Consider the following 26,495-nt stretch of genomic DNA (forward strand, 5'->3'; position numbering starts at 1 on the left):
AATCAGTTAACATTGTACAATGTGTATCTTGTTTGGAGGGAGCAAAAAGAGAAGACAACAAAATATGAGAAGCATAGTAGTGCACTTTTGGGCAACTCTAGCGGACGATAAAGTGGTGTCTGATGAGCTTACAAGATTCCATGGCCTTCCCAGAAGAACATAAACTTCAAGATATTACTATCAACTGAAGCGCAGCATTGCTAAGCTTGCATTAAGTTTTATTTTGCTTATTTTTAATGTTCTATTTGTTGTTGTCACTGTGCAGTTCATGAAGCAAAATGTGGCTGAGAAGCAGCAGTACGTCAACAAGCTGAACCGCATCGCCCCTGAGCTGGCCAAGCTCAGTCCCGGCCCCGGGGCCAAAGCCATCAAGGCTAAGGTGGACGATGACAACCAGCGCTACGAGAACGTCAAAGAGCAGGTCAACAAGCGAGGCGAGAACATGTTTGATCTCCTACAGAGGACAAGCTCGGTAAGCTTTACAAGGAGCTAAAATGCATAACGATCACACATTTGCTCAGTCCCATGCATAGAGTTTGGTGCTGTGAAATGAATCTGTAAAAGGTTCACTACCAAGATGTGGAAGTAATGTACAAGGGTGTACACTGTAATCATTTAAAGGCAAAGATGTACCTCATGTGTGTCATTCACGCCTAGAATTCTTATTCTCATTACGTTACTGTTTTGTGTACAAACGTAGGTTCAACTTTACGCTTTTCCCCATTAACCTATTGAAGACTAGTCCCGATTATACTTGAAGAGGTGTCTTTGGGAAACGTAAAATCAGCTCATCCCCAATAGGTTGAACATTTTGTGTGATGTTTGTGTTGTTCTCTCCCCCTCACCCTAACAGTTCATCGAGGACTTGGATTCAACGCTCGAGCAGCTTAACATCACCCAGGAGAAGCTCGCTCGCCCCGAGCCCATCTCGGCAGATCCGGACCTGCTCCGCAAGCAGATGAAGAAGCTGCAAGTGAGTAGTTTGTGGAACATGATGACTCATAAATTCTTCTGTTGTGGTCTGAGGGATATCTGAGAGTGCTGTGATATTGGTTTCATAGAACATTGCTGGTAACAATGACATGGAAGATGATGATGGTGGTGATGGTAATGACAATGAATAAGATGGCGAGGATGGTAATGACAATCAGGTGGCGATGAAAATGATGATGATGGTGGTGATAGTGATCATGATGATGATGATGGTTATGAAGACAGCAATGGTGATGATGATGACTTTGATGCTGGTGGCAATGTTGATGGTGATGCTGACAATGATACTGATGATCATGATGATGATCATGATCATGATTACAATGTATGTCATTGATAGGGGCAGTAATAGTAAAGATAGTATTAAGCTAGTGAAGTTTATGGTCCTAGCAGTGATGATGTAGGTGGTGATGATGAAGATTCTGATGAGAATGATCCTGATAATGGGGGAATGATGGAAGAGATGGTAGTGTTAGTAAGGATAAAGATGATGATGATGATGATGATGGTGAATGCCACCAGGTAATTCCGAGTACAGTTGCTCTGCTATAAAGGACGACAACCATGCTACAACTCATTCATTGATTCTTAATAATGTGATCCGCGAAGCTTACCTTTGCCTTTCCGTACGACAATCCCACAGGCTCTTCAAGACAATATCGACAGCCAGATGGACGTTGTGGACGTCATGCGCAAGGCTGGACAGGACATGATTGCCTCATCCTCGCCAAATGACCCTCATGTCAGAGGTGAGAATTTTCTTTCAAATGCTGCCTTATGCAGACTTACATTGTAAGTCTGTCTAGTTGGAGAAGTGCTCTCCTTTGAAGCATGCTTTGAGCACAATCTGATATTATAACAATAATCACTGCAGTGCAAGTGACATTGCAGGAACGTATTTTCTAGTGTCTAGTGTTTCTAGTGTCTTTACTGATGTATTTGCTACATACATTGTAGATGCATCTTTTAGACAGGTTGCATTTTTTTTTTGTATATTGCATTGAAATTATTATTGTTGGAAGAAGGTTAATAGCTTCATGCGAGTAAATCTGCAGCACATTGTACATGATTGTACTTGTGCATGAGTTAATGCAACATTGTAATTTCAAAGATCCGCAGAGTTTAATCTTAACGTTCAAATGCAATGCAATAGATTTTTGATATCCTTGATTGGCCTGTAAAGGTTGGTATGAGCTCGAGAATAAATAAGGGTTTTTCTCATCTTTGACTGTCTTTCTTAGTATCTGGCAAGAAATACTTCCTGGCCAATTTGTTCAAAGTTTGAAGTTGCAAATCATGAATAGTTTACATGTCTGAAAAAGCATCGATCATTTTGAAAAATGAACAAAAAACCCCCACATTAACACAGATCTGAAGGACAAACTTGACCAACTCGGCAACAAGTGGGACGCCATCACAGCCACAGCCAACCAGCGCTCGGCCGCCCTCCAAGAGGCGCTGCACGCAGCGGAATCCTTCTGGGAAGAGCTGAACGGTACCAACGGTACCATCAAGGACCTGCAGGACCAGATCAAGAGCCAGGAACCGCCCGCCGTGGAGGTGCCCGCCATCAAGGACCAGCAGGTGAGAGGCGGCACAGTTGATCCTACCCCCTTGCCAATTACCCTCTGGAAAGCTACACTTTTGTACAGACCTACCGAGGGCAATTGCCCCCTGAACAACTGTCCTGAGGATGTAGTTGTCCAGCTGTTGGCACGGTTGCAACTTCCCCCTTTTATAATTTCCCAGGTCATAGAAATATTTAATGCAGACAAGCTCATCTCAAAGCTACAAAGTTTTCCTGATTCTGCAGGAGTCTTCAAAACTTCACTATCTCTTTTATGCCTGGATAAGAGAGTGATATAATCTCACTGATTTGGGAATTACTTTTGCCCATTGAGATGCATGTGCCATGTAAATGTCTTCCCGATTGCTGTGTGGAATTTTTCTGATTTTGATGTGGGAATGTTGGTAGCCCTGTTGTCCTACATTGTAGTTGTCACCTATAAATTGTGAATGCAGCTACATTCTGTATTATCTTATTTTGAAGTTCACCAGGAGGACACATTAGTTGATATTGGATAAGGTCTGCGTGCAGAGTTTTGTGTCTCATAAGATGTATGTCATCTGTCAAACTGCGAGAAAGTTCAGAGATAGATATGTCATCCCAAATGTTTTTGTACCTCGCCACACAGGACATCCTGCACGCCATCAAAGAGGACATCGACGCCGTCCATCAGGACGTCGAGATGACCAAGCAGCAAGGGGAGGAGCTGATGAGGCACTGCGGCGACTCCAACAAGCCCGAGGTCCAGAAGAACGTGGACGAGCTGTCCCACGCCTGGGACGGACTGAACAACGCCTACCGCGACCGCCACGACAAGCTGCAGGACGCGGACGATGCCGCGCGCACCTTCCAGGACGGACTGGACCGCATGAACGAGTACATGGCCCAGGCTGAAGACCAACTGGAGAGCATGCCCGCAGTGGGATCTGACCCAGAGACTGTCCGCAGGCAGCTGGAAGACCTCAAGGTAAGATTTTGAACAAAGGAGTGAATTGTTGGGGAAGGTTGATGGAAACTGGTCTGTAAGTCCCCAAACTTGTCATACATTATCTACCACCCTTGTTGCACATTTACTGTAACTGGAATGTAGACTCTAAATGATATTTCAAAGCTGTACACGTGTAGTTCTCCTTTATTTTTTTTTATGCACCCAAGAACAGAAAATCGTTCTGCCATCCCTACGTAAAGGCATCTGTGAATTGTACGATACTCCAGCCTAATTGCGGCAGTTGTACTACATGTAAAAAGAAACTAAAAAAATGAAAATGAAAAATGTTCTCTTTACTCACCTTTCACGTATTGTTTTCTAGCTTTATCTTTCTTTTTTATGCATATATTTGCAAAGACTTTGCTGATTATGTACTAGTTTGTACAGACATTGATCACTAACTGGCGATTTCTTGATTCTAATTTTGTCATTGTATAGACATTCAAGAAGGACCTGGCAAGGAGTAACCTTGAGCTGGAGACAGTGAACCAGCAGGGCAACCGCCTCCTGGCCAAGTGCACCCCAGAGAATCGGGAACTGGTGCAGGCGCCCATGAGTGACATGAACCGGCGCTGGAAGAAACTCCAGGACAGGACCTTCGACAGACAGGTACGGAACCTTTCCGAGAGGATGTGGTGATCAGAAGCCTTGATCACAGTCATCAGGATTTGTTCTAAAAAACATAAATTGTTGAATAAATAAATGTCAGATTTGTAGTGTAATAGACTTCAGGATAAGTCACCCATCATTAAAAGGATGTGCTATACATGTACAAGTGTACTTCTTCTTGGTAAACATATCACATTAGTGGAATAAAGGCTTTAAAGTTTAATCATACATATGTAAGTCACGAAGCTACATGTAGAGTTTGGGGAAAAACACCAGATTATGCTTTATCATAAATTCAGTTGTGATAAGTTTCACCAAATAAAGAAATTTAAGTATAATGTGCAAAATGATAAAAGAACCAGTAAGAGGGAGAAAGGGCACTTATTATAAAGAAAAACAAAAGATTACATGTATCATATATAGTTGTATGTGCATGTGTAAAAGATATTGAAAAGAAAAATAATGAAAATGAGAAATTAATTCCATATTTTTGTTTCTCGCTTCTCGTGTCCAGCACAAACTGGAAGCTGGCTTCTTGGCCCTCGGCCAACTGGACAGCTCCCTGGACGAGCTCCTCGGCTGGATGAACCGGACGGAGAAGGCCCTCGCCGACGAGAAGCCCATCACCGGCGACACGAAGGCCGCAGAGATCGCTCTGGCCAAACACAAGGTACATTTTACCATCCTATATCCTGGCTCTCCTACTGTTCTTTTTCACTTCTTCTCAGCTCCTCTCGTTCTGCCGTTCTCTTTCTTCCTTGTCATCCATCCAGCTGAAGTGCCTGTATCTACTATCTTTCAGTGATTCATTTATTCACTCCTTTGTTCTATCTCTCTCTCTCTCTTTCACTAATTGTTTGTTTTGTTCAATACTGTTCCATACTTTTATTTTACACTGCTTTTCTTAGACATTTTTCCATTTCCAGCTACACTTGTTTGCCTTTCCCTTGTAGTGTCCTTAAATATGATTAGTAATATCAAAGTATGCATGAATGTGATGCTTGCTACGTTTTCTTTTTGATTCCTACACTACTTTGCATATGTTGCAAGCGTTCGTATAATGATACCCTCTTTGTTGTTGTTTCCTCTTTGAAAATGAGCATAAATGTATGAGATGTTGTACAAGTACATATCATCAGTTGAGAATGATAAGGGCGTTAAGTTGCCACTAAACCCATAGTGTTCAAGACCACTTAACGCCCTTCTCATTCTCAACAGACGATATAAAGAGGATGGATATCGGATCATAATGTAGTGGCATACATTGTATAAACAGTTTCTGCTGCTCTCTTGTAATATACAGTTCTAAATTATCATGCAGCTACTCCTATAAAGCTAATATTTTTTCGTCACCTCTCCGTCCTCTTACAGGTGCTGCAAAACGACATCATGGCGCACGAGTCCAGCGTGCGGTCGGTCAACCAGGCCGGCCAGAACTTCATGGCCTCGGCGGACAACCGGCAAGTGGCCAATGTGATCCGCAACAAGCTGGACGATGTGAACACAAAGTGGGCGCGGCTGAACCAGAAGAGCAGCGACCGGCAACGGGAGCTTGAGGGCGCCCTTGGAGAGGTGAGAATTCAAAAAGAGTAGCACCAAAAAAGCAGTATGAGCATATATACTTGTTGCAGAGTTGTACTGAAACAAATCAGCCATAATTGATTTAATGAAGTTATTGCAAGGTAGGGTGTGTATGTGTGCTAAGTCAGTGAAAGTATGTGAGCAGCCTAATGTGTCACAAATTTTCCACACTAAAAGATTGTCTTGCACATACAATGTATGCTCGAGGACATGCTAGATTAATTGTCCATTTCAAAGTGTCAATCTAGAGGTAATACTGTAGGAGCAATGTTTGCAATTAGTTGTCAGAATGCTGACATGTCAAGATGAATCGATGAGAAAGGAAATAACAGTGTTACAGATAAGTTATGACTTAATGATGATTATGATGATGATGATGATGAGGATGATGATGAGTATGGTGATGATGATGATGATGCTATTACTGACTGGGATGTTGATGCTGGTAATGGTGGTGATGGTGGTGATGATGATAATGAGAACATAGGGAGATGCGGTTGCTATGGTTTCGGTGACATCACTAACTCTGAACAATCTTTTTTTCACCTGCTCCTGCAGACCAAAGACTTTGCCGAGGAAGCCACCCGCCTCCTTCGCTGGCTGCATGACATCGATGGCCAGCTGTCATCCGCCCAGCCTGTGGGCGGTCTTCCAGAGACTGCCAGGGAGCAGCTTGACAGGCACAATGTAAGCCAACTGTAAACAAGCTCTCTCTAGTATAGATTCTTTCATTTCTGTTGGCTGGTAGTTGGGACCACGAACTGCAAATCTGCAGAGCATCGTCTTTTTTTCTTTCTTTTTTTTGCGTATGGTTGGCATCATTGTACGACCTTTGATGACCAGGTTTCATGAGACCAATTCTTCTCTATCAATCGTTGTTAAAATGATGATGATCGTTCTCTCACAAAATATTGAGTTGACAAGTTGTGATGCACAGTACATTTTGTCAGAGATGAACCGAAACTTGAATGAATATTTCTCATTCAGGAAATGGAAGATAATGTATTCAAAACCTTGACCATGTTGAAGATGAAAGAAATGATTACCTGGTAGCATAATAAGTAAGCTTCTGTTTAAAAGTATAAGTATTCTGGTATGTTCAAGGCAAAATCTTAACTACTTGCACATAATACAAAAGGCTTTGAACCTTGTCTTTGGGTAATATCTTAATCAGGAAAAAAAAGGACATGTATCAGATACCAGTATGTACATTGTATGTCATGTAGTTTATCCCTTAATATGGATTACATAGAGCACAGAACTCATTGTTATTGACCTCTTTCATGCCATCCCAGGACCTGGTGAAGCAGATGGACCGGGAGCAGCTGTCATACGACTCCCTGATGAAGGCAGGCCAGCAGCTGAGGCAGAGGGCCGGACCGGAGGCTGACCGTGAGGGCGGAGTGGGACAGACCCTGAGGACCCTCCAGAGCCAGTGGGAGGCGGCCAGGCAGAAATCCGATGACAGGAAGGTGAGTTTATGATTGGTAGAGGAGTGCGATGGATAGTGGTGATGGTGTCGATGGTGGTTGGCAGGTGACGATGGTGAAGATGAGGAATTATGATGATGGTGGTGGTGATGTTAATGATGGTGGTGGTGATGTTAATAATGAGTTGTGATGTTGCTATTATATGGAGATGTAGGCCTACATTTTACACTTCTAGATGATGATAATGGATGGTGGAGACGATGTGAGTGATGGTCAATGGTGATGATGATGAATATGAGGATCTTGGTGATGGTGATGATAATGTTTGATGATGATGATGATGATAATCGTAGTAATGTCTACAAATATGATGATGATGATGATTACTATGGTGTCCAAGATGGTGATGATGTTGAAGATGATAATTGAGATTGAGCTGATGATAAAAATGAGGATGACTATTCTGATGTGTTTGTCCAATTCCTACATCAAGACCTAAAAAGATAAAAACAAAGTGATGAATTATTAGCATCTTTGCCAGTGTGGGCCATTCTGGATTGTCAGATTTTTTTAACACTGAGTTTTGTTTGTTTCCTCTGCAGCGTAAGCTGGAGGAGGCCCTCACCCAGGCACAGAAGTTCCACGACCAGCTCCAGGCCTTCATCTCATGGCTCACCACTGCTGAGAAGACCATGAACAACAGCAAGCCTCCCAGCACGGTGCTGGATACCATCAACCAGCAGATTGCAGAGCACAAGGTGAGACTTATGAATGTTCTTCCAGTGGTTGGAATATATATCTCATCATTAAAAGATATCTTTGATATTACACCATCTTCCGATAGTAACACATGTTATTAAATGCACACTGCCGTGAGTGTTATGCTGTCGATGGCAGTGTTGTTCATGGGGAGATCAGATGAGTTCTTCTATTTGCTTTTTACAGTCTCGTACATGACTGTCTATCTTTCTATTAGGCCACAATTACAGGAAGTAGTGACAACAACATAAACAAAAAATGGCCTCTGGTTTTTCTTACCCGTTTGGAGGTGTATCTGATGCTTCTACATTTATTCCCGGGCTTAACATTAATCTGTCATGTGATTTAGTTGCCTTGTAAAGTTGTAAGAAAGCACTAACAAGCAAACAAGCAAAAAGACAAATATATATGTAACCTTTCATTCATCTTCTTCCTCCTTCTCCAACTCCAGGAGTTCCTGATGGAGGTCCAGGCCAAGAAGGAGACGATGCGGGAGCTGGACCGGGCGGGTACCCAGCTCAAGTACTTCAGCCAGAAACAGGACGTGACACTGATCAAGAACCTGCTCATCAGCGTCCAGAACCGGTGGGACAAGGTGCAGTCCCGCTGCAACGACCGCACCCGCCAGCTGGACTCCGGCTTCAAGAGGGCCAAGCAGGTACGGTTTCTAAAAGCGATCTAGGACGGCAAAAGCTAATGTGTTTATAGTTGTGTCCTTTCTTTTTTCTCTGTCATGTCTTATTTGTAAATTGTTATCAACAGTGGTACATCATAATGACATGGGGAATGTTTGTTATTTATGTTCATAGATCAATCTCCAAGTATTTTCAAAGTTAGTGGTACGGGGAGCGGAATGAGTGTGTAGTTTTGAGGCGCGTCTTCCAAACTCAATTCTGTGTCGTTTGTATAAAGTGTGCAATTGGTTTGTTTGACACGCAGCGAGAACATAGTGATGCCATGGGATGTGTTTTTGCAATTTATGTTCATGGATCAATCTACATGTACACCATGTATTTTCATACTTATTGGAATGGAATGAGTGTGTAGTTTTGAGGCGCGTCCTCCAAACGCAATTCTGTGTTGCTTGTATAAAGTGTGCAATTGGTTTGCTTGACACACAATGAGAACATGTATGTGAAGTGTAGTATGCAAGGTGGAATGACAACCATTTCTCTTCTAAATCCATTTCAATTACCAAAGCCCTGTAATGTATAGAATTTAAAAAATAGTCAGCAATCTTGTGGGACATGAAGATTGATTCCCTCTCTAAGTTTTCATTCGATCTCCTACACCTGCAGTTTGACGAGCAGTACAACCGCCTGTTTGACTGGCTGGAGGAATCTCACCGACAGCTGGACCAGGACCGGTCCATCGGCAGCGACCCCGAGACTCTCAAGGCCCAGCTCAGGAGGCACAAGGTATGACAAAATCTCTCCCCCCCCCAAAAAAAAAACCAACAAACAAACCAACAAACAAAACAGACAAACAAACACACAAACAAACACACACAAAAAAACCCACAATAACCTCCACCACCTGAAAACAATACAAAAAAAAAAACAGAATAAAACAAAAACTCAAAACATTGAAATCAAATTTTACAAAGTCCATTTTTTCCCCTTCTGTGATCAAGAAGAAGAAGAAGGAAGAAAAATGTCTTGCAGATGAGAAGTCCACCTCTGGGTAGGTAAGCTGATAACTGCATCAAATATATATATGCATTTTTAGTTACATATAACTTTTGATGACCTTCAAATTGTATGTGTTTGTTTCGTTGAATAACAGGACTTCCAGCGAGCGCTTGGGGCCAAGCAGCCGCTGTACGACAACATCGTCCGCTCCGGCCGCTCCCTCCGCGACAAGAGCAACCCCACAGACACCAAGATCATCAACGGTCAGCTGACTGACCTCAAGGACAAGTGGGATCTGGTCTGCAGCAAGTCTGTGGACAGGTGAGTGGTCACATGGTCAAGGTCACATGACCTGAAGAGTTAAATGTCATTACCACCCATTTCTTCCATTTAAAAACAGTAAACTTGAATTCATGATTAACAATGAAGCCATTTCTTGCACTCTATAAAACAGACTACTGCTTATTGCTGAATTTAGTATTTACTTAATATCTATGTTGCTCTGAATGATAGACTATTTCAGCTATTCAGTTTTGCGTTCAAAGGAAGTGAAAGTAAAGAAAAAGATTAAAGAGAGAATTTGAAATCATAGATATGCATACCAGTAGATGCTGTGTAATTACTGTTTGTATATGTGTGCGTATTTTGAAGCATCCATAAGCATACAGTAGCTGTGTATTGAAATGGGGCCAGACACTTAAAACTGTAAAATCACTATGCTGCTCCCCCAATAGGCAACGCAAGCTTGAAGAGGCGCTGCTGTACAGCGGTCAGTTCAAGGATGCCCTGCAGGCACTGCTGGAGTGGCTCTACCAGGTGGAGCCGACGCTGTCCGACGAGAACCCGGTCCACGGCGACATCGACACTGTCATCAACCTCATGGAGGCTCACAAGGTGGGTTTGTGGTCATCGTCGAGTGACAATACACGATAATTGTTGTTATGTTGGTCATTCAGTTTGGTGCTGATGAAAATGTTTTTCCTCTTTTCATTTTCATGACATTTCATTACACGACTGGACTGTATATCTACACTGTAACTTAATTGATGATATCACAATTTGCACCATTAGCTGTATAGAAAACTAGTATTGAGTAATTGTGGTACTGTCGTTCATCAGCATTTGTCATTCTTTGAAATAAAACAAGAAATCATAGAGTCATTTCAATTCAATCATAATCCATTCCTCTTTATTTTTCAACAGATTATTGAAATTCACATGAATTTATTTAGTGTAAAGCTGGCTTAGAGGAGAAAAGCAAATGACTCTGATTCCGATACATGATAGCAATGTCTAATTGCTTTGCTTCGTCCTTGTCATGGTCATCATACAGGGCTTCCAGCGAGACCTGAGTAGCCGGAAGAACAGCGTCAAATCGGTCAACAAGTCGGCCAAGGACCTGATGGACAAGTCCAGTGAGGACACCTCACACCTGAGGGCCAAGCTGCAGGAGCTGGCCACCAAGTGGGACGTGGTCTGCGAGCTCAGCGTCCACAAGCAGGAGAGACTGGAGGATGCCATGAAGGAGGTAAGGAGAAGGATGAGGATGAGGAACGAGAGGAGGAAGGGAGGAAGAAGAGGAGGAGGAGGAGGATAGATAGATACATGTAGATAGATAGATAGATAGATAGATAGATAGATAGATACAAGTAGATAGATAAATAGATAGATACAAGTAGATAGATCGATGGATAGATAGATGATAGATAGATAGATAGATAGATAGATAGATAGATAGATAGATACATGTAGATAGATAGATACAAGTAGATAGATCGATGGATAGATAGATGATAGATAGATAGATAGATAGATCGATGGATAGATAGATGATAGATAGATAGATAGATAGATCGATGGATAGATAGATGATAGATAGATAGATAGATAGATTGATGGATAGATAGATGATAGATAGATAGATAGATAGATAGATAGATAGATAGATAGATGGATAGATAGATACGTGTAGGTAGATAGATAGATAAATAGATAGATAGATAGACAGATAGATAGATAGATAGATAGATAGATAGATACATGTAGATAGATAGATAGATAGATAGATACATACATACATGTAGATAGATAGATAGATAGATACATACATACATACATACATACATACATACATACATACATAGATAAATACATTGTACATTGTAGATAGATAGATAGATAGATAGATACGGTAGATAGATAGATACATGTGGTGTACATAAAGATATATAAAGATAGATGGATATATGTTACTCATAGACTTGAAGAGATCTATTCTGCACATCGATTGGTAATTTCGATTGGTAATTGTACAATGTGCAGATGCAAACATACAGATGCACTGTAAGAAAGATAAGGAGAGAAAAAAAAAATAATAAGAAGAATTATTCTTAGTTGGGACATTCCATACTTACAGTGGTACATGTATATCAAAACAGAATCTAGAACAGTGACTTACATTTTATGACCTTCCCTTCTTCCCCCAGGCCGAAGTCTTCCATGACACCGTCAAGCTGCTCCTGGACTGGCTCGCTGATGCAGCCCAGAGCCTCCGCTTCCAGGGACCCCTCAGCGATGATGTGGAGGTCATCCGGGAGCAGATCGAACAACACAAGGTGGGTGAGGTCAAGGGGTCAAGTGAAACAGGAGGAGGTCAAAGTAGTAGAAATACCGGTATAAAGCTTTGGTGTGTGCATACGTATGTTTAAGAAGTCATCATTCCAACAGTTGTTGTATTTCATTTCTCTTCATTTGGGGCTGGAATATCCTTATGCCAAGATAGAATTACATGAGAAATTTAGTAATGAAAATTGGGAACCAGTTGAATATAATAAAATTCTGGAATGATTTGATGCCTTTATCACTTTGTGTGCATGTGCAAGGCAAAACTCAGACTTATACAAATGTATGAATGATTTGATATCATTGGTGGAAACAATACACAAAGCTGTTGCACATCTTATTTCTTTGATATCCAAGTAGGAAATGGTCTTGAAATTATGAAATTAAGTCAGAGCCCATAAGAATACTTTTCTGAAACCTTTCATCGAATTATCATCCGTCTTAAAATTTTCTCACTCTACAACATGTATCTTTCTCTCTTCCATCTTTATTGTCTCCTCTGGGTGCCGCTCCCCCCGGACAGGACTTCAAGGAGAACTTTGCCGCCCAGGAGATGCGGCTGAACGACGCCTGCGCGATGGGGGAGACCATCCTGGCCAAATGCCACCCGGAGGCGGTGCCGGTCATCAAGCACTGGATCACTGTCCTCCAGGCCAGATGGGAGGAGGTGAGTTGGGGAGCTGGAAAGATTTCATCATTTTTTTGTGTGTGATATCTGTTGAGGGCAAGAAGGGCACTGATGCATGGAGTGTGATTCTCCTTTCAGTCCCCTGCAAAAAGACCTTCTGGCTCACAGGTGCACACATCTACAATTGTTGGCCCATATTCTCTATTAAACTGTCGTGTCTGACATTTGAGCGAAGCAGTGTCACACAGAAGTAGTATCAGTGCACTGATGTCTTTTAGGGTTTCAATTTCACTTGGTCTCATGCTTCAAAATGGGAGTGTGCCATTGGAAGATACAGTTGTAGCATTGTACATGTATATGTCTTTTTTTTTTCATTTCATGGAAAAAAAAAAAAAAATTAAAATGAAGGTAAAAAAAAAATCACATCATGTGATTACAGAGAAATAATCTGTACTAAAAGGTAATGAAATATTCATAAACATGTAGGTACATGCCCTTACGTCTCTGAATCAACAATACACAGCTTTCCTTTACTGTGTGTATGTGTTCCTTTGTCGCACCCCCTCACAACCATCATCGTCATCATTATCATTATCGTCATCATCATCATCATCATCATCATCATCATCATCATCGTCTTCATCATCATCGTCGTCATCGTCATCATCATCATCAGCAGCAGCAACAGCAGCATCATTGTTATCATTATCTTTCTCTTCCTCTCCCACCTTGCCCAGGTGATGGCGCTCTCCGATCAGCGCAACGATCACCTCGGCGACGCCCTGGACAACCTGCAGGAGAACGCAGAGCTCCTGGAGCAGTTGATGGAGTGGTTGACCAAGTCAGAGAACACCTTGCAGGACAGGGATTCAAGACCCGTCCCAGAGGATGCTGACCGCATCCAGGACCTCCTGAATGAACACCAGGTTAGCAAGGAGCTCCAGAAATATGTATAACGTGTTTATCTTTTAACCCTTTTTGTGCCAGGGACTTTGGGCATAGGGCATTATGTGGTTTTCTGTGTCAGTTGGCGCTCAAAGCACATAAAGCAACTACAATTGTACGTAGGGTTAATTGTGCCCCTCCGTAGTTTTGTGAACGAAATATCTGAAGTATGCTGATAAAGATTGGATATAATTTTTAATCACCAATACTGCTTCAGTGTATGAGCTCTGAAAAATTCAAGCTTTTTATGACTTTAGATAAAGAAAGAAAGAGACAGTCAAAGATTTGTAGAGAACATGTATGATACAATTTTTCAACGTGCATATGGATGTGCTTTACTGTTGTATCGAATGTTAAAGATGGACATCATGACATAATGTCTATTCCCAAACTCTACTTCAAACATCATCATTGTGTTTCACACCCAGAATAAGTGCTTAGCAATCTCTAGCTTGTAATGATGAAGCATGTAATGATTACTGTGAGCGAGAACTATTAAACTTGTCTGTCACTTTTCGGCAAACACAGAGCTTCGAGGACGCCATGGCGACCAAGCAACCCGACGTGGACCGCCTGACCAAGTCCCACAAGCGGCGCCGCTCCACCGACGTGGGCCAGTCGCTGGTGCCCCAGCTCGAGCGCTCCCGCCGCGGCCGCTCCAGCCGACCACGCAGCCGGGACCCGAGCCCGGGGGCCGAGTCGCGCAACCCGCGCGTGGCGGCGCTCCACAACAAGTGGAAGCAGGTGTGGCTGATGGCCATGGACCGCCGACGCCGCCTGCAGGACGCCCTCGACAGGCAGGCTCAGGTGAGTTCCCCTTGGAAAAGTCATCGTCATTTTATATCAAAATCAGTGGAAACACTGCTTTGTACAGCATCACAAAAGAATGTCATGTTCTTAGACAAGAGCATAACACTGTTAAGTTTTTTCTAAATTTGATAATGTGCATTGCCCTTTTCATTGCTTGAAACTTGCAGCTCAAAAAAATCAATAATGTCGGCACACAGTTGGCACTGTCATTTTTTTTCCTTATTAAATATTCTGCATCAACATATTTCAAGCTTTCTGCCCCTTGACATGTTACTTCAAAAGAACTAGCCTTAGAAATTTATGCATATATTATCTTGTTTGCTTATGTTGTAATCTACAATGACAACATCTGTACTAAAATGTGGCACCTCTGCGATGTAAACAATCTCCACAAAAAATAAAAAATGATGCCACATATTTTTTTTTTAAATTTCTCATGATCATGACCTGCATTGCCAATTTGAATATGTCACAATTGCAGCTCCAGAAGCTGCGCAACTTCAACTTTGACGAGTGGCGCAAACGCTACCTGCAGTGGATGAACCACAAGAAGGCCCGGGTGATGGACTTCTTCCGCAAGCTTGACCTCGACCGCGACGGAAAGCTCACCCGCCGCGAGTTCAGCGATGGAATCATCAAGTCCAGTGAGTTTCATCTGTGGGTTTTACCTTGAGTTCAGGTAACCCTATATTATAAAGTCTACTACACCATTGGTCATGGGTTGGAGGTCATCTGGTTAATTACTATTCGCTATTTCCAAAGTCATTTGAATTGAAAAAAAAAAGTCTGGAGATGTCGATGGAAGAACATTTTTTTTAGGGGAAGCCGTTACATCCAGCAGTAAATATGCAAGAGATATTAATTTTTACTGCTGCAATAATTTATTACCGTGTATTACAGTGTATCTGCAGCTAAACTCCTTGAATACTATGTGAGTTTCATTTAACTCTAACCATCATCAGGTGGTCAGTGTAGATGCTAAGCACTTTACAAAAATGGACAATAAAAACTAAAAAACAGTCACCAGATGAAAGCAAAAGAATTAGGTACATGTAATGCCGATTATTCTGTTTGATATGCACCGAATTAGCGAATGGAACTGGACAATTGATCATCTGAATCCTTCTCCACCTTCCCCTCCTCTTTTCCTCCCCAGAATTCCCAACCAACCAGCTGGAGATGAACGCTGTCGCTGACATCTTTGACCGTGACGGTGACGGCTTCATCGACTACAAGGAGTTCATCGCTGCCCTGTGGCCGGAAAAGGCATCGGGCAAAGCGTCTGGCAAGCCACTGACAGATGCTCAGAAGATCGAGGATGAGGTATATTAACCCGTTCCTTACGGGAACCTATACCAGGTTCTCATGGGGGCAACTGATATACAGAATCTGGTATACCAGGTTCCCAAGATGAAGAGTGCTTGCTTTTGTTGTGGCCTAAATTCATGTTTCTCTGTCTTATAAAGTCCCCAAAAATGGGTTTGATAAAAAGGTTAGAGTTTATTCTATCCGCACTTGTTCTCTTTCTGTTGAAAGAATTTGTATATCATAGTATTTTCTACCTTTGCTCTGATTTAGTTTGCCCTTACTCTGCTACAAAACTTGTATGAACACGTACATTAGCGATTAAAGCTGATCACAGTAGATATCTGTGTTCGCTGACCCCAGTCATCGCATTCTGGTGTCTGATTTGTATAGAACAAAAGAGACTGTAAGACCATCAGCGCACGCTCTGTTCATACATAGGGCCAGATCGATATTTCTATTGTTTAAGGGCACATGTAGTTGACCGTGGGGAGGGGATGCATGCACCGCTTGACTGCTTTCGCACAGGTGGATTACCAACCTGTCCGTTCTCTGTCGACGGGCAAAAAGAATCTCATTTGGGGACATTGAAGGTATTTAGAGAATTGCGGAAGGAACAGGTTAAAATGCGTTTGTTTGACCAAAAAGAGGAAGAAGAAGAAGCAAAAAAAAGAACAGGCAGTATAATCATTTTAGAAAACTTTTTTATCAACTATAAAGTTGTCAACATTTGAGGTGGAGGAACTTTGAGAGCAGTATCGCCACAGTGAATCTATTGATCATAAGAGTGTGACTATGTTGAGCATTCAGAGAAGCTACTTTATTGCTGCTCAACATTGAAACGGTAAAAATGTCATTGACTCGCTCTCAACCTGGATACAAATTTTCTCTTCCCACCACAGGTGAAGAAGCAGATCTCCCAGTGTACTTGCCAGGTGAAGTTCAAAGTTCAAAGAATTGGAGAGAGCAAGTACAGGGTAAGTCATACTGTTTGTTTGTTTGTTTGTTTGTTTGTTTGTTTGTTTGTTTGTTTGTTTGTTTGTTTGTTTGTTTGTTTGTTTGTTTGTTTGTTTGTTTGTTTGTTTGTTGTTTTTCATATATGGTTGTGGATTTGTTTTTGTTTGTTTGTTTGTTTTTTGTTCTGACTTGCATGGATGTGCAATAGTGTGATTTTCTAGATGCAAAGTGAACCATGGATGGATGTACAATGTAAGGTTAATTAAAGGGGTAGGGGGAAGGGATAAATACATTGTACAATTGTAGTTGGTCTTTATATGGAGAACCAACATAGATAAGTATGAGTGTATGGATACAATGTATGTACATTATTGAGTGCTATGTTTTTGACAGTGTTGTCCATGTTTTTGCATTTATAGATGAGGTTTGGTTAGTAAAAATAGCTCTGTTATCTTGACGTAGGCCTGCTTTGACCACCCAATCTAAATTTGTGAAGTTTGCCTTAAAATTTGATTTAAAAAAAGCATGTCCATGCAATTTTGGATTGGTGAATGCCCAAACTGTGTTGAAAAAGAAATTACGTCGTTAACATATATGCTCCTTTTTTTTCTCTCTTTTTGATGACGTAGTTTGGAGACTCACAGCAGATGCGCCTTGTCCGAATCCTGCGCAGCACCGTCATGGTCCGCGTCGGAGGCGGCTGGATGGCCCTGGACGAATTCCTGGTCAAGAATGACCCGTGCAGAGGTCAGTAGTGGTCATGGGTCTTTTGTCCCTCCTATGTGTTCTTGTATTAGCATGTTTAACCACAGAAATTCGATTTAATCAAGAGTGTCAATCAGCTCCTTTTTATATGTATGTTTGGGCAGTTTTTGCAAAATATGTTTGAGAAAGGAAACATTGCTTGCAAATATTTCAGGTGTTATTCTGCATTCATGTTTGGGCAGTTTTTGTAAATTTTATGTTTGAGAAAGGAAGCATTGCTTGCAAATATTTCAGGTGTTATTCTGCATTCAGGATGAAAGCAAATGGACGTTCAATTCAGCACACTACAGTGCAACCCAAAAATCATTGTTTGATTACTATAACATTGCTACAAGTATCTAGTTGAGTAGTATGTTAGGTGCGCTCAGTCTTTTAAGCAGCTCAAGTGCAAATATGGCCAGATACCTTAGGCTTTTAGCTTTATATCATTGTAGATGGAATCTGTGTTTTATTTCTACTTCACCACGATTTAGATTTTTTACTTTGTGCAAGTACAAGTACATTGTAGGTAATGGAAATACAGTGCTGTTTTGCCACATCTGCGGCACCGTATTTTGGGGATATGCAGTATCTGTATTTGAATCTAGCCACCAATTCTGACTTGTTCTTTTACCCGCAGCCAAGGGAAGGACCAACATCGAGCTGCGCGAGAAGTTTGTGCTGGCGGAGGGTGTCAGCCAGTCGATGACGCCGTTTATGCGGCGTCCTCGTTCGCGCTCCCCTTCGGAGTCCAGCACGGGGAGCACCCGAAGCTTCTCCACTCCTCTCATCAAGGTGAGTCTCTCCCCATCTCCCTCTAACCCTTTCAAGACCGCCGCACTCTAGTTACCATTGATATCCAATACACTACAATTGTCAGTGGTATGGGTGGGTTTAATAGCTTGTGACATCACCTCAACTCTACCCATGAGCAGTTTTGAGAGTTTCGCCATGCAACAGGTTATGTACGAGTGTGATTCGGTCAATCTGACAGACGTTAAGGTCAAGAGAATAAAATCAGGAGTAGGACATATCCAGCTGTACCGCTGTCTATGAAAATAGAAACTGTTAGCCTGGTAAACCCTCTATCTGTATACTGGCTGTTTTATCAAGCATAATGTGATCGTCATTCATTCTTTCTAGAAAAGGAAGAGAATCAAAATACAGACAAGCGACATTTTCTGACAATGATTCGTTTCGTCGTCTGCAGATACGAGAGAAGCGCAACATCTCGCGCCCGTGGCAACAGGATTCGGCCAGTCCATCGACGCGCCGAACGACGACCACCCGAATGGGGACCAACGGTACTGTCACTACAACCAGAGAGACTCGCGGTGATGGCAAGCAGATCACCAGAAAAACCACGACCAAGGAACTCTCCCCAGGTAAAAAGAAGAGACCTCGTTAATATCAGAATATTCCTGCATGTTTTTGCATAAATTATGTTTTTAGGACCAAGCACAGAGATGCCAACTCTTGCTCTTTTTTTGCAGCATTTTGTACAGCCTTTTGCAAGAAATACTACAGATATCATGGAAAATACTGTTTTTCATAAATTGTGTCATTACACATATCTTGCCGGAAATATAAAAGAACACTGTTTTTCCACTAGCTTTGTGCCATTTTGATGTTCAGAATACCGCTATGCTGGTAATACAAGGTTGGCATCTCTGCTGAACCAAATTGTAAATCTGAACATAAAAGGTCTCTCTCATCCCAACTGTGCGTTATTTGTCGACCATTGATGACAAATGTATGTACAAACACTGTAGGATCACATCAAGCAATTTCTGCTGTTACTGCGAAGAAACAGAGGCATTGTCATGGCTTTCATGATTTTTGACGATCAGATCATAATAATTGTGTGGAACAGGGTGCAGATTGGTCACACAGTGCAGTCTGAAACTGAAGGGGGATGAACGAATAGATTCATTGAATAGTGAAGTGCTCAAGTTATCAGTGCACCTACAACTGAAAGTGAGACTTTCACATTCTGCAAAGGGGATGGTGTGCCAAGCACTTAATACATAAAAGAGATCTAAGGAAGAGAATGTGATTTTTTTTTGTTTTTTGGTGTGTTCATTTTCACAATGAGGCATATGTATGTACAAGATGAGAGAGGTGCTGTTGAATGGGATTATTCCTTATCGTCCAATCATTTTATGATCATGGTGATCACTATTCTACTGTTTAGTGTCTCTTTGTCTATGCAAATCACAGTCAGCTATTAAAAAACATGGGATATCTGTGGTTCTTCTTCTAACTTCCTTTCATAAAGATAACATTAATCCATCCATACTGTCTTTCTTTGATATCTGTTGTCGACATAACTGCCAACCTCTTACATTATACGCAATTTATTACTATTGTTCATCAGAGTTCTTTTTAAAATGTCTTTCAAATTACAATGCAGTATATTGTTTGCCCTTTTATTTTGCCTCTTGATTATACCCATAAAATACCCATGTATGATGAAACAGCTATGAAATTATGAGTTTGGCTTTAGTTAAATGCATGTGTACGTATTGTTTGCTCTCTGGAAACGTTTGAAAATCAGAGTATCAGATCAAAAAATCAGAATGAACTTGCGTCAAAGTTTCAGATTTCATGTAGGAACAATGATACCACAAAATGTGTTTATCAAGAGTAGCAATTACAAATTCATTCTTTGATAAAGAAATTATACATCCATTGCTCTGAGATTTATTACACAGTGATTTCTTTTGAACATCAGGCAATCAAGCAGGACTCTGCCATCACTATAATGCAGTTGATTTTACTTAATTTCCATTTCATTTTTTTCTCGCTTTTATGTTTCACAAACTTCATTTGAAATTGATTTTTCTTTTCGATGCTTATTTTCCTTTCTCTCCTTGAAAAATACATCTAACTGTAACCACCACAACAAACTTTTCTTTGCAAAACACTCTTATGCAGTAAGTGACCACATGCATGCCTTTTCATTTTCAGTTTTGGCGGCAGCCGGTGTAGCCACATGCTCTTGTTGTGAAAAAGAAAATTAGCCTCTCTCATTATTGGTTTCAAACGCGCAAATATCCTTCCCTGTGTATGCTTTGCCTGCCTGATAGCCTACATGTGTTCTTTGTGAGGAGACAATCGTGTCCTAATACCTATTCATTATCCCTTTTGGACATTTTCTGTTCCCCTCCCCCCTTTTCCTTCTCTAAATAGCACTATAATGATAACGATGATATTGATGACAGTGGAAAAATAAATGACTTCTGCAATGTACTTTGAAACAAAAAAAAACAAAAAAATCCAGTGTCAATATCTCTACAAAAGAGGGTTAGTGAATCATAGTAAATGACACCAAAATGGAAGTGCTTTCATGAAAGGTGTTACAAAAAAGTTGTACCTGTTCCAAGAAAGAATCCCCCCCCCCCCAAAAAAAAAAAGAATCAACAAATGTTCCACATACATTGTATTCTAATTATCTTCTTTTTCAATGCCTATTTCAAAGAAAGTTCGGATTTTAATTTGAGAACAGATTTCAACTTCTCAATGCAGATATGATTCAACATTTATTACAATTGACAGAATGTACTTATCCACCCCTGACTTTCATAATATCCTCGGTCTGTCGCCTGATGTTACTGCAGAGATATTTGGATCCTAGCTCTTATATGCCCATTCCTGCTTTTCATTGATGAATCAAAAAAGAAAAGAAAAAGAACCTGCTAAGAAAACCCCTTCATACCCAAAGCCCCCTTCATATTTCCTGTTTTATTTCTTACCTTGTCTTCTTGTATGTGAAATTATCTCGCTAGAATCGCCTGCTTGTAGCTCTCCCTTACCGTTACGTGTCTAGATTTGAGATTGGTTTGCATTTTTTAGAGAACCTCCTTTTTTTTTGGTGGTATTGTTGGAGGAAGTTTTGTGTTGCTCTTGGTTTCAGTTATACACAGATCGTAGATTCTCTAGTATGGCAATACAGTTGTACATCATTTCTTTATTTACAATGTATGTGAAACACAAAAATATGGTGCATTTCATAACATAAAAAACTTTTATATTGTATTGCATGACGGGGTTGGATAAAACTGTTAGCATCCCTTTCGAGGTGAACGTAAAGGATATTTGAAGGAAAAAGAAATAAATTATATATAAATTATGAAAATGGTTGGACTTTCAATGCATAGAAATTCATAGAAAATTAAATGCTACTAAGTGTGGGAGAATGATTCAGATTGGCTTGGATTCTACTTTGGGGAAGAAATTCAGTTTTTCTCATCTTTGTAGACAGTCAACCAATTCACAGATTATAGTAGATCGAATTGATTGTAACCGGGCACGCATTCTGAATTATAATTCAGGTGTACAGATGTACAAGTATGTTATATCATTTTATATCACCAATGACTGCATGATGAATACTTAAAAGAAAAGCTTGCTTTGAAAAACTACCCTCGCTCTCTTATCCAAATCATTATTACCATATATTTTCTTTCTTTTGCTTGAGTTCTGCTTCTTTTGCTTTGAATTTGAGTTTTGTTGTTGCAGATGTTGGCATTTAAAGGGTACTGTGCACACGCATGTAGTGTGTGTGTACTTTCTCAAGTTGCAGTGTGTATTTAATAGCAGGCATACAATAGCCAGGGATAGGGTACAATGCCCCCCCCCCCCCCCCACACACACACACACACATCCACACAGTGTACACACAATGTACACGACACATCCCACACACAGCATGCCTTTATGCATATTCAGCTTTCAGTCATCCGTTGTCAAATACACATATTTACAGTTCTGAGTATTATTACCGCACACTTACAAGTAAATCAAATTATGCAGGTGTGTGTGGCATGTGTACTACTATTGAAGCCAATGCATGATTCCTCAGATAGAGTTTTAGTCAAAATCAATCTATACAAGCCCACATACAAATGTACAATAGATGGAGTTTGTAAAGTACAATTTGTATCGTCTACATGTCAACATGTATGTCCGTGTTTTAATGAGACAATTCTTTATGCAGTACATACTTACTTGACCAATTTGCATGTTGAATGGGTAAATTCTTTTCCATAATATGGAGGAAAGTGCACATGCACATTGGAAAGTTACTGTTATTAGAACAATCCTTAATTGCATTTGAACACACTGGGAAAATGTGTCAATCAACATTTATAGAATACTGCATGCAGAAGTTTTAAAGTGCACATACAGTTGTAATCCAAGCATATTTGCAGCCTAGCCTACTTCCCAGCCGTCTGAGAATGAGACTTGTAGAAAAACACTCCCCGCTGTTCTTAAATCACAGCCTATATTATTCCCTTCACTAATGAGCATACTAGTTGTATCTGTACAATGTATGTTTGTGTGTGTGTGTTTGTACATGATGTACATGGCTGTATATTACACTATCATATTTAAGTGTATATCCAATATCCAGTGTAACTGCATACAATGTCTATCTGGGTACAGAACTACATCGTACAACATTGTATACAAGTATTAACACAGTGGCACGGTGCCTCCAATATTTGCCAGTGATTAGTGTTTACCGCAGATTAGCAATCTGGTACATGAGCTTGTATCTAGTGTTATCATTATCAAATTCTGCATTTCATATAATGTATTCAAGCTATATACTGATACTAATATATGTACAAGTGTATGTTTTGTTTTGTGGTTTTTATGTATGCCACCTTTCATTAAGATCCTGTAGCTTGATTTTATGCACGAGATTTAAGAATGTCACATTGGATTGAATCTCATAGTCAAATTTACTCTACATGTGACCTATTTTGTGACTTGCCTGCAATTTAGGTGAGAGAGCCTCCACAATGCGCTCGCCATCCCCGACGGGGGGCTACTCGACCAAGAAGAAGGTGACGGGGCGGAACACCACGGTGTCGTACGACACACGCACCAGCCCGGCCGGGGGAACCCGCGGCGAGGTCACGGTGCGCACCGTCACGGAGGAGGAGCGCACCGTCACCATGCCGACCCACCGGCGCACCACGTACTCCCCACGCTCGGACCTCAGCTCACCGACCGCGGCGTCGTCGGCGAAGAACCGTAAGGCGACGTCTGCCAAGAACTCAAGCCGCGGCTTTCGATTCTAAAGTGAACGGGGTCTGAAACGCGGAGACTAGGAATCAATCAACTTTTGTCTTGTAATATGGAATGAAAACAAACATTTTGTAAACTGAAATCTCTATAAAAGGATGACCATAAAAGTGGGTTTTTTTTGTAAAACATACCTTCCCAGCAACTCGTGACTAAATGTCTAAAGTGAAGCTGTAACAGTACATTCTGAGAAGTTAGTCTTGAGTTTCTTTGTGAGGTATTACTCAGTCTTTGATTGGATGATCTTAATGCTTTCTATGCGAAATCAAACAGATATTCATGTGTAAATCATCATCTGCCATTCCTTTTAAGAGCAGATGGAATTCATCATTTTATCAGTGACTTTGTGACATCCTTATCGTCACAAGGGTAAGAAGAGTGATTTTTCGTCTTTCAGAGAAGTTCGATCATTATGAAAGTGTGAGTGTACTTGTATATGATTTGAACCAAAAAACAAAATCAAGCAGAAACACGATAAACTGTGCATTTTGTGTGTATATATTGGTCTTCAACAAGAGTTCCATAATGTTGCCCAATGTTTGTATGTTTGTTTTCTGTCTGAAATTAGGAACATCTTTAATGAATGGATTGTTTGTTTAAAAAAAAAAAGAAAATGTTGTGATGTTTGAGTGTTTTGTGCCATCATTCGGATGCCGAAACCAATAAATTACATGCATGTGTACAGGCTGAATTGATATGAGTAGGATCTACTTCCTGACTTTGAATTGAGAAGAAAAAGTTTTCCTGCATGTGTGAAAGGAAACAAAAAAATATGACAAGATTACAATTATTACTGCCTGTCTAATAGAACCACTTGGCACATGCAAAACATCTGCAAGGTACTTATACACTGTACATTGTACACTTGTACATTTGCATGATATGTGAGATGATGAAGATGAAAAAAAAAACACACACAATGAAAATGAATAATTGGGTGTTTGTCACATGTCTCGTCTTATGTTTCTCTTTGTTTGTTTGTTTGTTTTTTTGTTTACCCTGTTCAAGTGGTCACTGCAGTTCTATGCAAGACGTTATTGGGAAAGAAAGGAAAAAAAAAAGTGTACAAAGGCAGGAATATGACAGATAATGACATTTTCTTCCAGTTTGAATTTTTTTTTTGTATGTTACATAATCGCGTGATCATCCAGTCTACGATACGCTTTCCACGAATTTAACTTGTACTTTGTTGTGACCGCCAAGGCAAATGCGTTAATTGCCATCATATTATATTTCCAATGCAGTTTCAATCACATGCAGACTACCCTCTAAGTCTGTTCAACGCTTGACTCCACGAGATTGAAATGGTTAAAAAAGTACTTAATGTCATTTGTTACCGTCAACAATTACGTATCGTGCTGTGTCTTGCATCCTTTTTCTATACACACAAAAGTGCATTATACCTGTGCTAGACATTTCAATGGGAAGGTCACATGTATCCATGAAGGAGAATAAGGAAGTGCCGAGTCATTATACGGCCTTAATATTGAAGAGGAGATAAGGTGGTTGGTTGACCTATAATATTATTTACACGAAGAAACGCATTTCATAATAGTAAAAAAAAAAAGAAAGCAAAGAAGCAGGAGTGTTGATATCATGTTACAAAAATGAAAAAAAAAGTACTTATATCAGAAACAAATTATGTAAGATTCCAAGCTTAAGCCACGCTGTTTGCTAGCAAATTTTGAAGATAATGGAATATTTGAATAGTATGTAGATGAGAAATGAGTTACTTTCTGTCATGTTATAGCTTCAGAGTCAAGCAATTATAAGTACTTGCCATCTGCTACGGAAAGTAAAGACTGAAAAAAAAAAAAAAACTAGCATCGAATGTAGACATAATGGAAGTATTCATTCTTTGAATTCCTGGGGACGAATTCCAGAGCATTTATGCTTGCATTGGTCAATGTTCTGTTGTTTTTTGTGTGAAAATGTAAGCCGCTGAAGTTTGCGTGATTTTCAGGGTTGAGATTTTATGGGGACAAAATGTCAGTTTCTGGGGTCACGAAAGCTTTCAGGGGCAACAGTATGGGAACGAGTCGCAACTCGATGTCGGCGTTATCCTTGACTCGCGTGCACGGAGCAACTGGGGACTTGTTCCCTGTGCGTGATGTCTCGGTAAAACCGTCCGAGCGCGACTCTGGCTTGATTACATTGTATTCATGAACAAGACAGATGGGTTATACCACGAAGTTGAATAGATAGGGACGTGTCGTCTTAAATGCATTTCTTTAAAACATGCCTTTTGCTGTTCTCTTAGTTTCTTTTTTTTTATTTTCCTGCCCTCTTAATAGACTTGAAATACAATTGTAGATCTCGCAGCAAACAAAAAAAAGTACTCTATAAAACTTTTTAATTGGTGATTATTGGTGTTCTTTATGTCTTTATTATATAGAATATATAGAGAAATGATTTTTATCAACTTGTGTTTACTACTCTCATAGCAATATAGAGTAAGATTTTTTTGTGAAGATCAATGTATAGATATTTTACATTATATTCCGAATCCAACTGTCAGTATGGTGGAGAATGCAATTCTGAAATGCTTCAGATGAAGAAAAAAAAATGTGATAAATATTCTGATAGCAGCCATCATTGCTAAGCGCAAGAGGAAACAACTGGGGACTTGTGTTCTTTTGTGCTTTGCAATCGATGTGACTGATTATCGAGCACAGATGGTAAAACTTGGCGAGCATCCCTTTGAAAAGTGGGGACATTTCGTTGGGGTCATTCGTTGAATTATACCATCTGCGCTCCGTAGAAAGCGAGGATGGAAGTGGCCCAATTAGCCGAGGAATTCACACTTCTCGAAGTCTTTTGTGTACCAGGA

At 40.6% G+C, this 26,495-nt stretch overlaps 1 protein-coding gene across 1 annotated transcript in view; it reads left to right on the plus strand.

Moving 5' to 3' along the window:
• Positions 1 to 23,830, plus strand: part of LOC139716140 (microtubule-actin cross-linking factor 1-like) — a 43,366-nt gene extending 19,536 nt beyond the window's left edge. Inside the window, exons 19-45 of the mRNA XM_071627700.1 lie at positions 266 to 472; positions 854 to 973; positions 1,637 to 1,742; positions 2,363 to 2,577; positions 3,189 to 3,527; positions 3,987 to 4,157; positions 4,672 to 4,827; positions 5,529 to 5,729; positions 6,297 to 6,425; positions 7,034 to 7,210; positions 7,771 to 7,926; positions 8,379 to 8,585; positions 9,226 to 9,345; positions 9,713 to 9,879; positions 10,293 to 10,452; positions 10,892 to 11,086; positions 12,045 to 12,173; positions 12,704 to 12,847; positions 13,546 to 13,734; positions 14,282 to 14,560; positions 15,045 to 15,207; positions 15,720 to 15,886; positions 16,771 to 16,845; positions 17,455 to 17,572; positions 18,210 to 18,364; positions 18,780 to 18,954; positions 23,363 to 23,830. Of these exons, the coding sequence (XP_071483801.1) occupies positions 266 to 472; positions 854 to 973; positions 1,637 to 1,742; positions 2,363 to 2,577; positions 3,189 to 3,527; positions 3,987 to 4,157; positions 4,672 to 4,827; positions 5,529 to 5,729; positions 6,297 to 6,425; positions 7,034 to 7,210; positions 7,771 to 7,926; positions 8,379 to 8,585; positions 9,226 to 9,345; positions 9,713 to 9,879; positions 10,293 to 10,452; positions 10,892 to 11,086; positions 12,045 to 12,173; positions 12,704 to 12,847; positions 13,546 to 13,734; positions 14,282 to 14,560; positions 15,045 to 15,207; positions 15,720 to 15,886; positions 16,771 to 16,845; positions 17,455 to 17,572; positions 18,210 to 18,364; positions 18,780 to 18,954; positions 23,363 to 23,661 (4,719 nt within the window). The 3' untranslated portion in view covers positions 23,662 to 23,830. The remainder of the gene's footprint in view (positions 1 to 265; positions 473 to 853; positions 974 to 1,636; positions 1,743 to 2,362; positions 2,578 to 3,188; positions 3,528 to 3,986; positions 4,158 to 4,671; positions 4,828 to 5,528; positions 5,730 to 6,296; positions 6,426 to 7,033; positions 7,211 to 7,770; positions 7,927 to 8,378; positions 8,586 to 9,225; positions 9,346 to 9,712; positions 9,880 to 10,292; positions 10,453 to 10,891; positions 11,087 to 12,044; positions 12,174 to 12,703; positions 12,848 to 13,545; positions 13,735 to 14,281; positions 14,561 to 15,044; positions 15,208 to 15,719; positions 15,887 to 16,770; positions 16,846 to 17,454; positions 17,573 to 18,209; positions 18,365 to 18,779; positions 18,955 to 23,362) is intronic.
• The last annotated feature ends 2,665 nt before the right edge of the window (positions 23,831 to 26,495 follow it).

The sequence above is a fragment of the Diadema antillarum genome, unplaced genomic scaffold, assembly GCF_040938485.1.
Source record: "Diadema antillarum isolate AM-2024a unplaced genomic scaffold, OU_Dant_1.0 scf00000061, whole genome shotgun sequence".
In the NCBI taxonomy this organism is placed as follows: Eukaryota; Metazoa; Echinodermata; class Echinoidea; order Diadematoida; family Diadematidae; genus Diadema; species Diadema antillarum.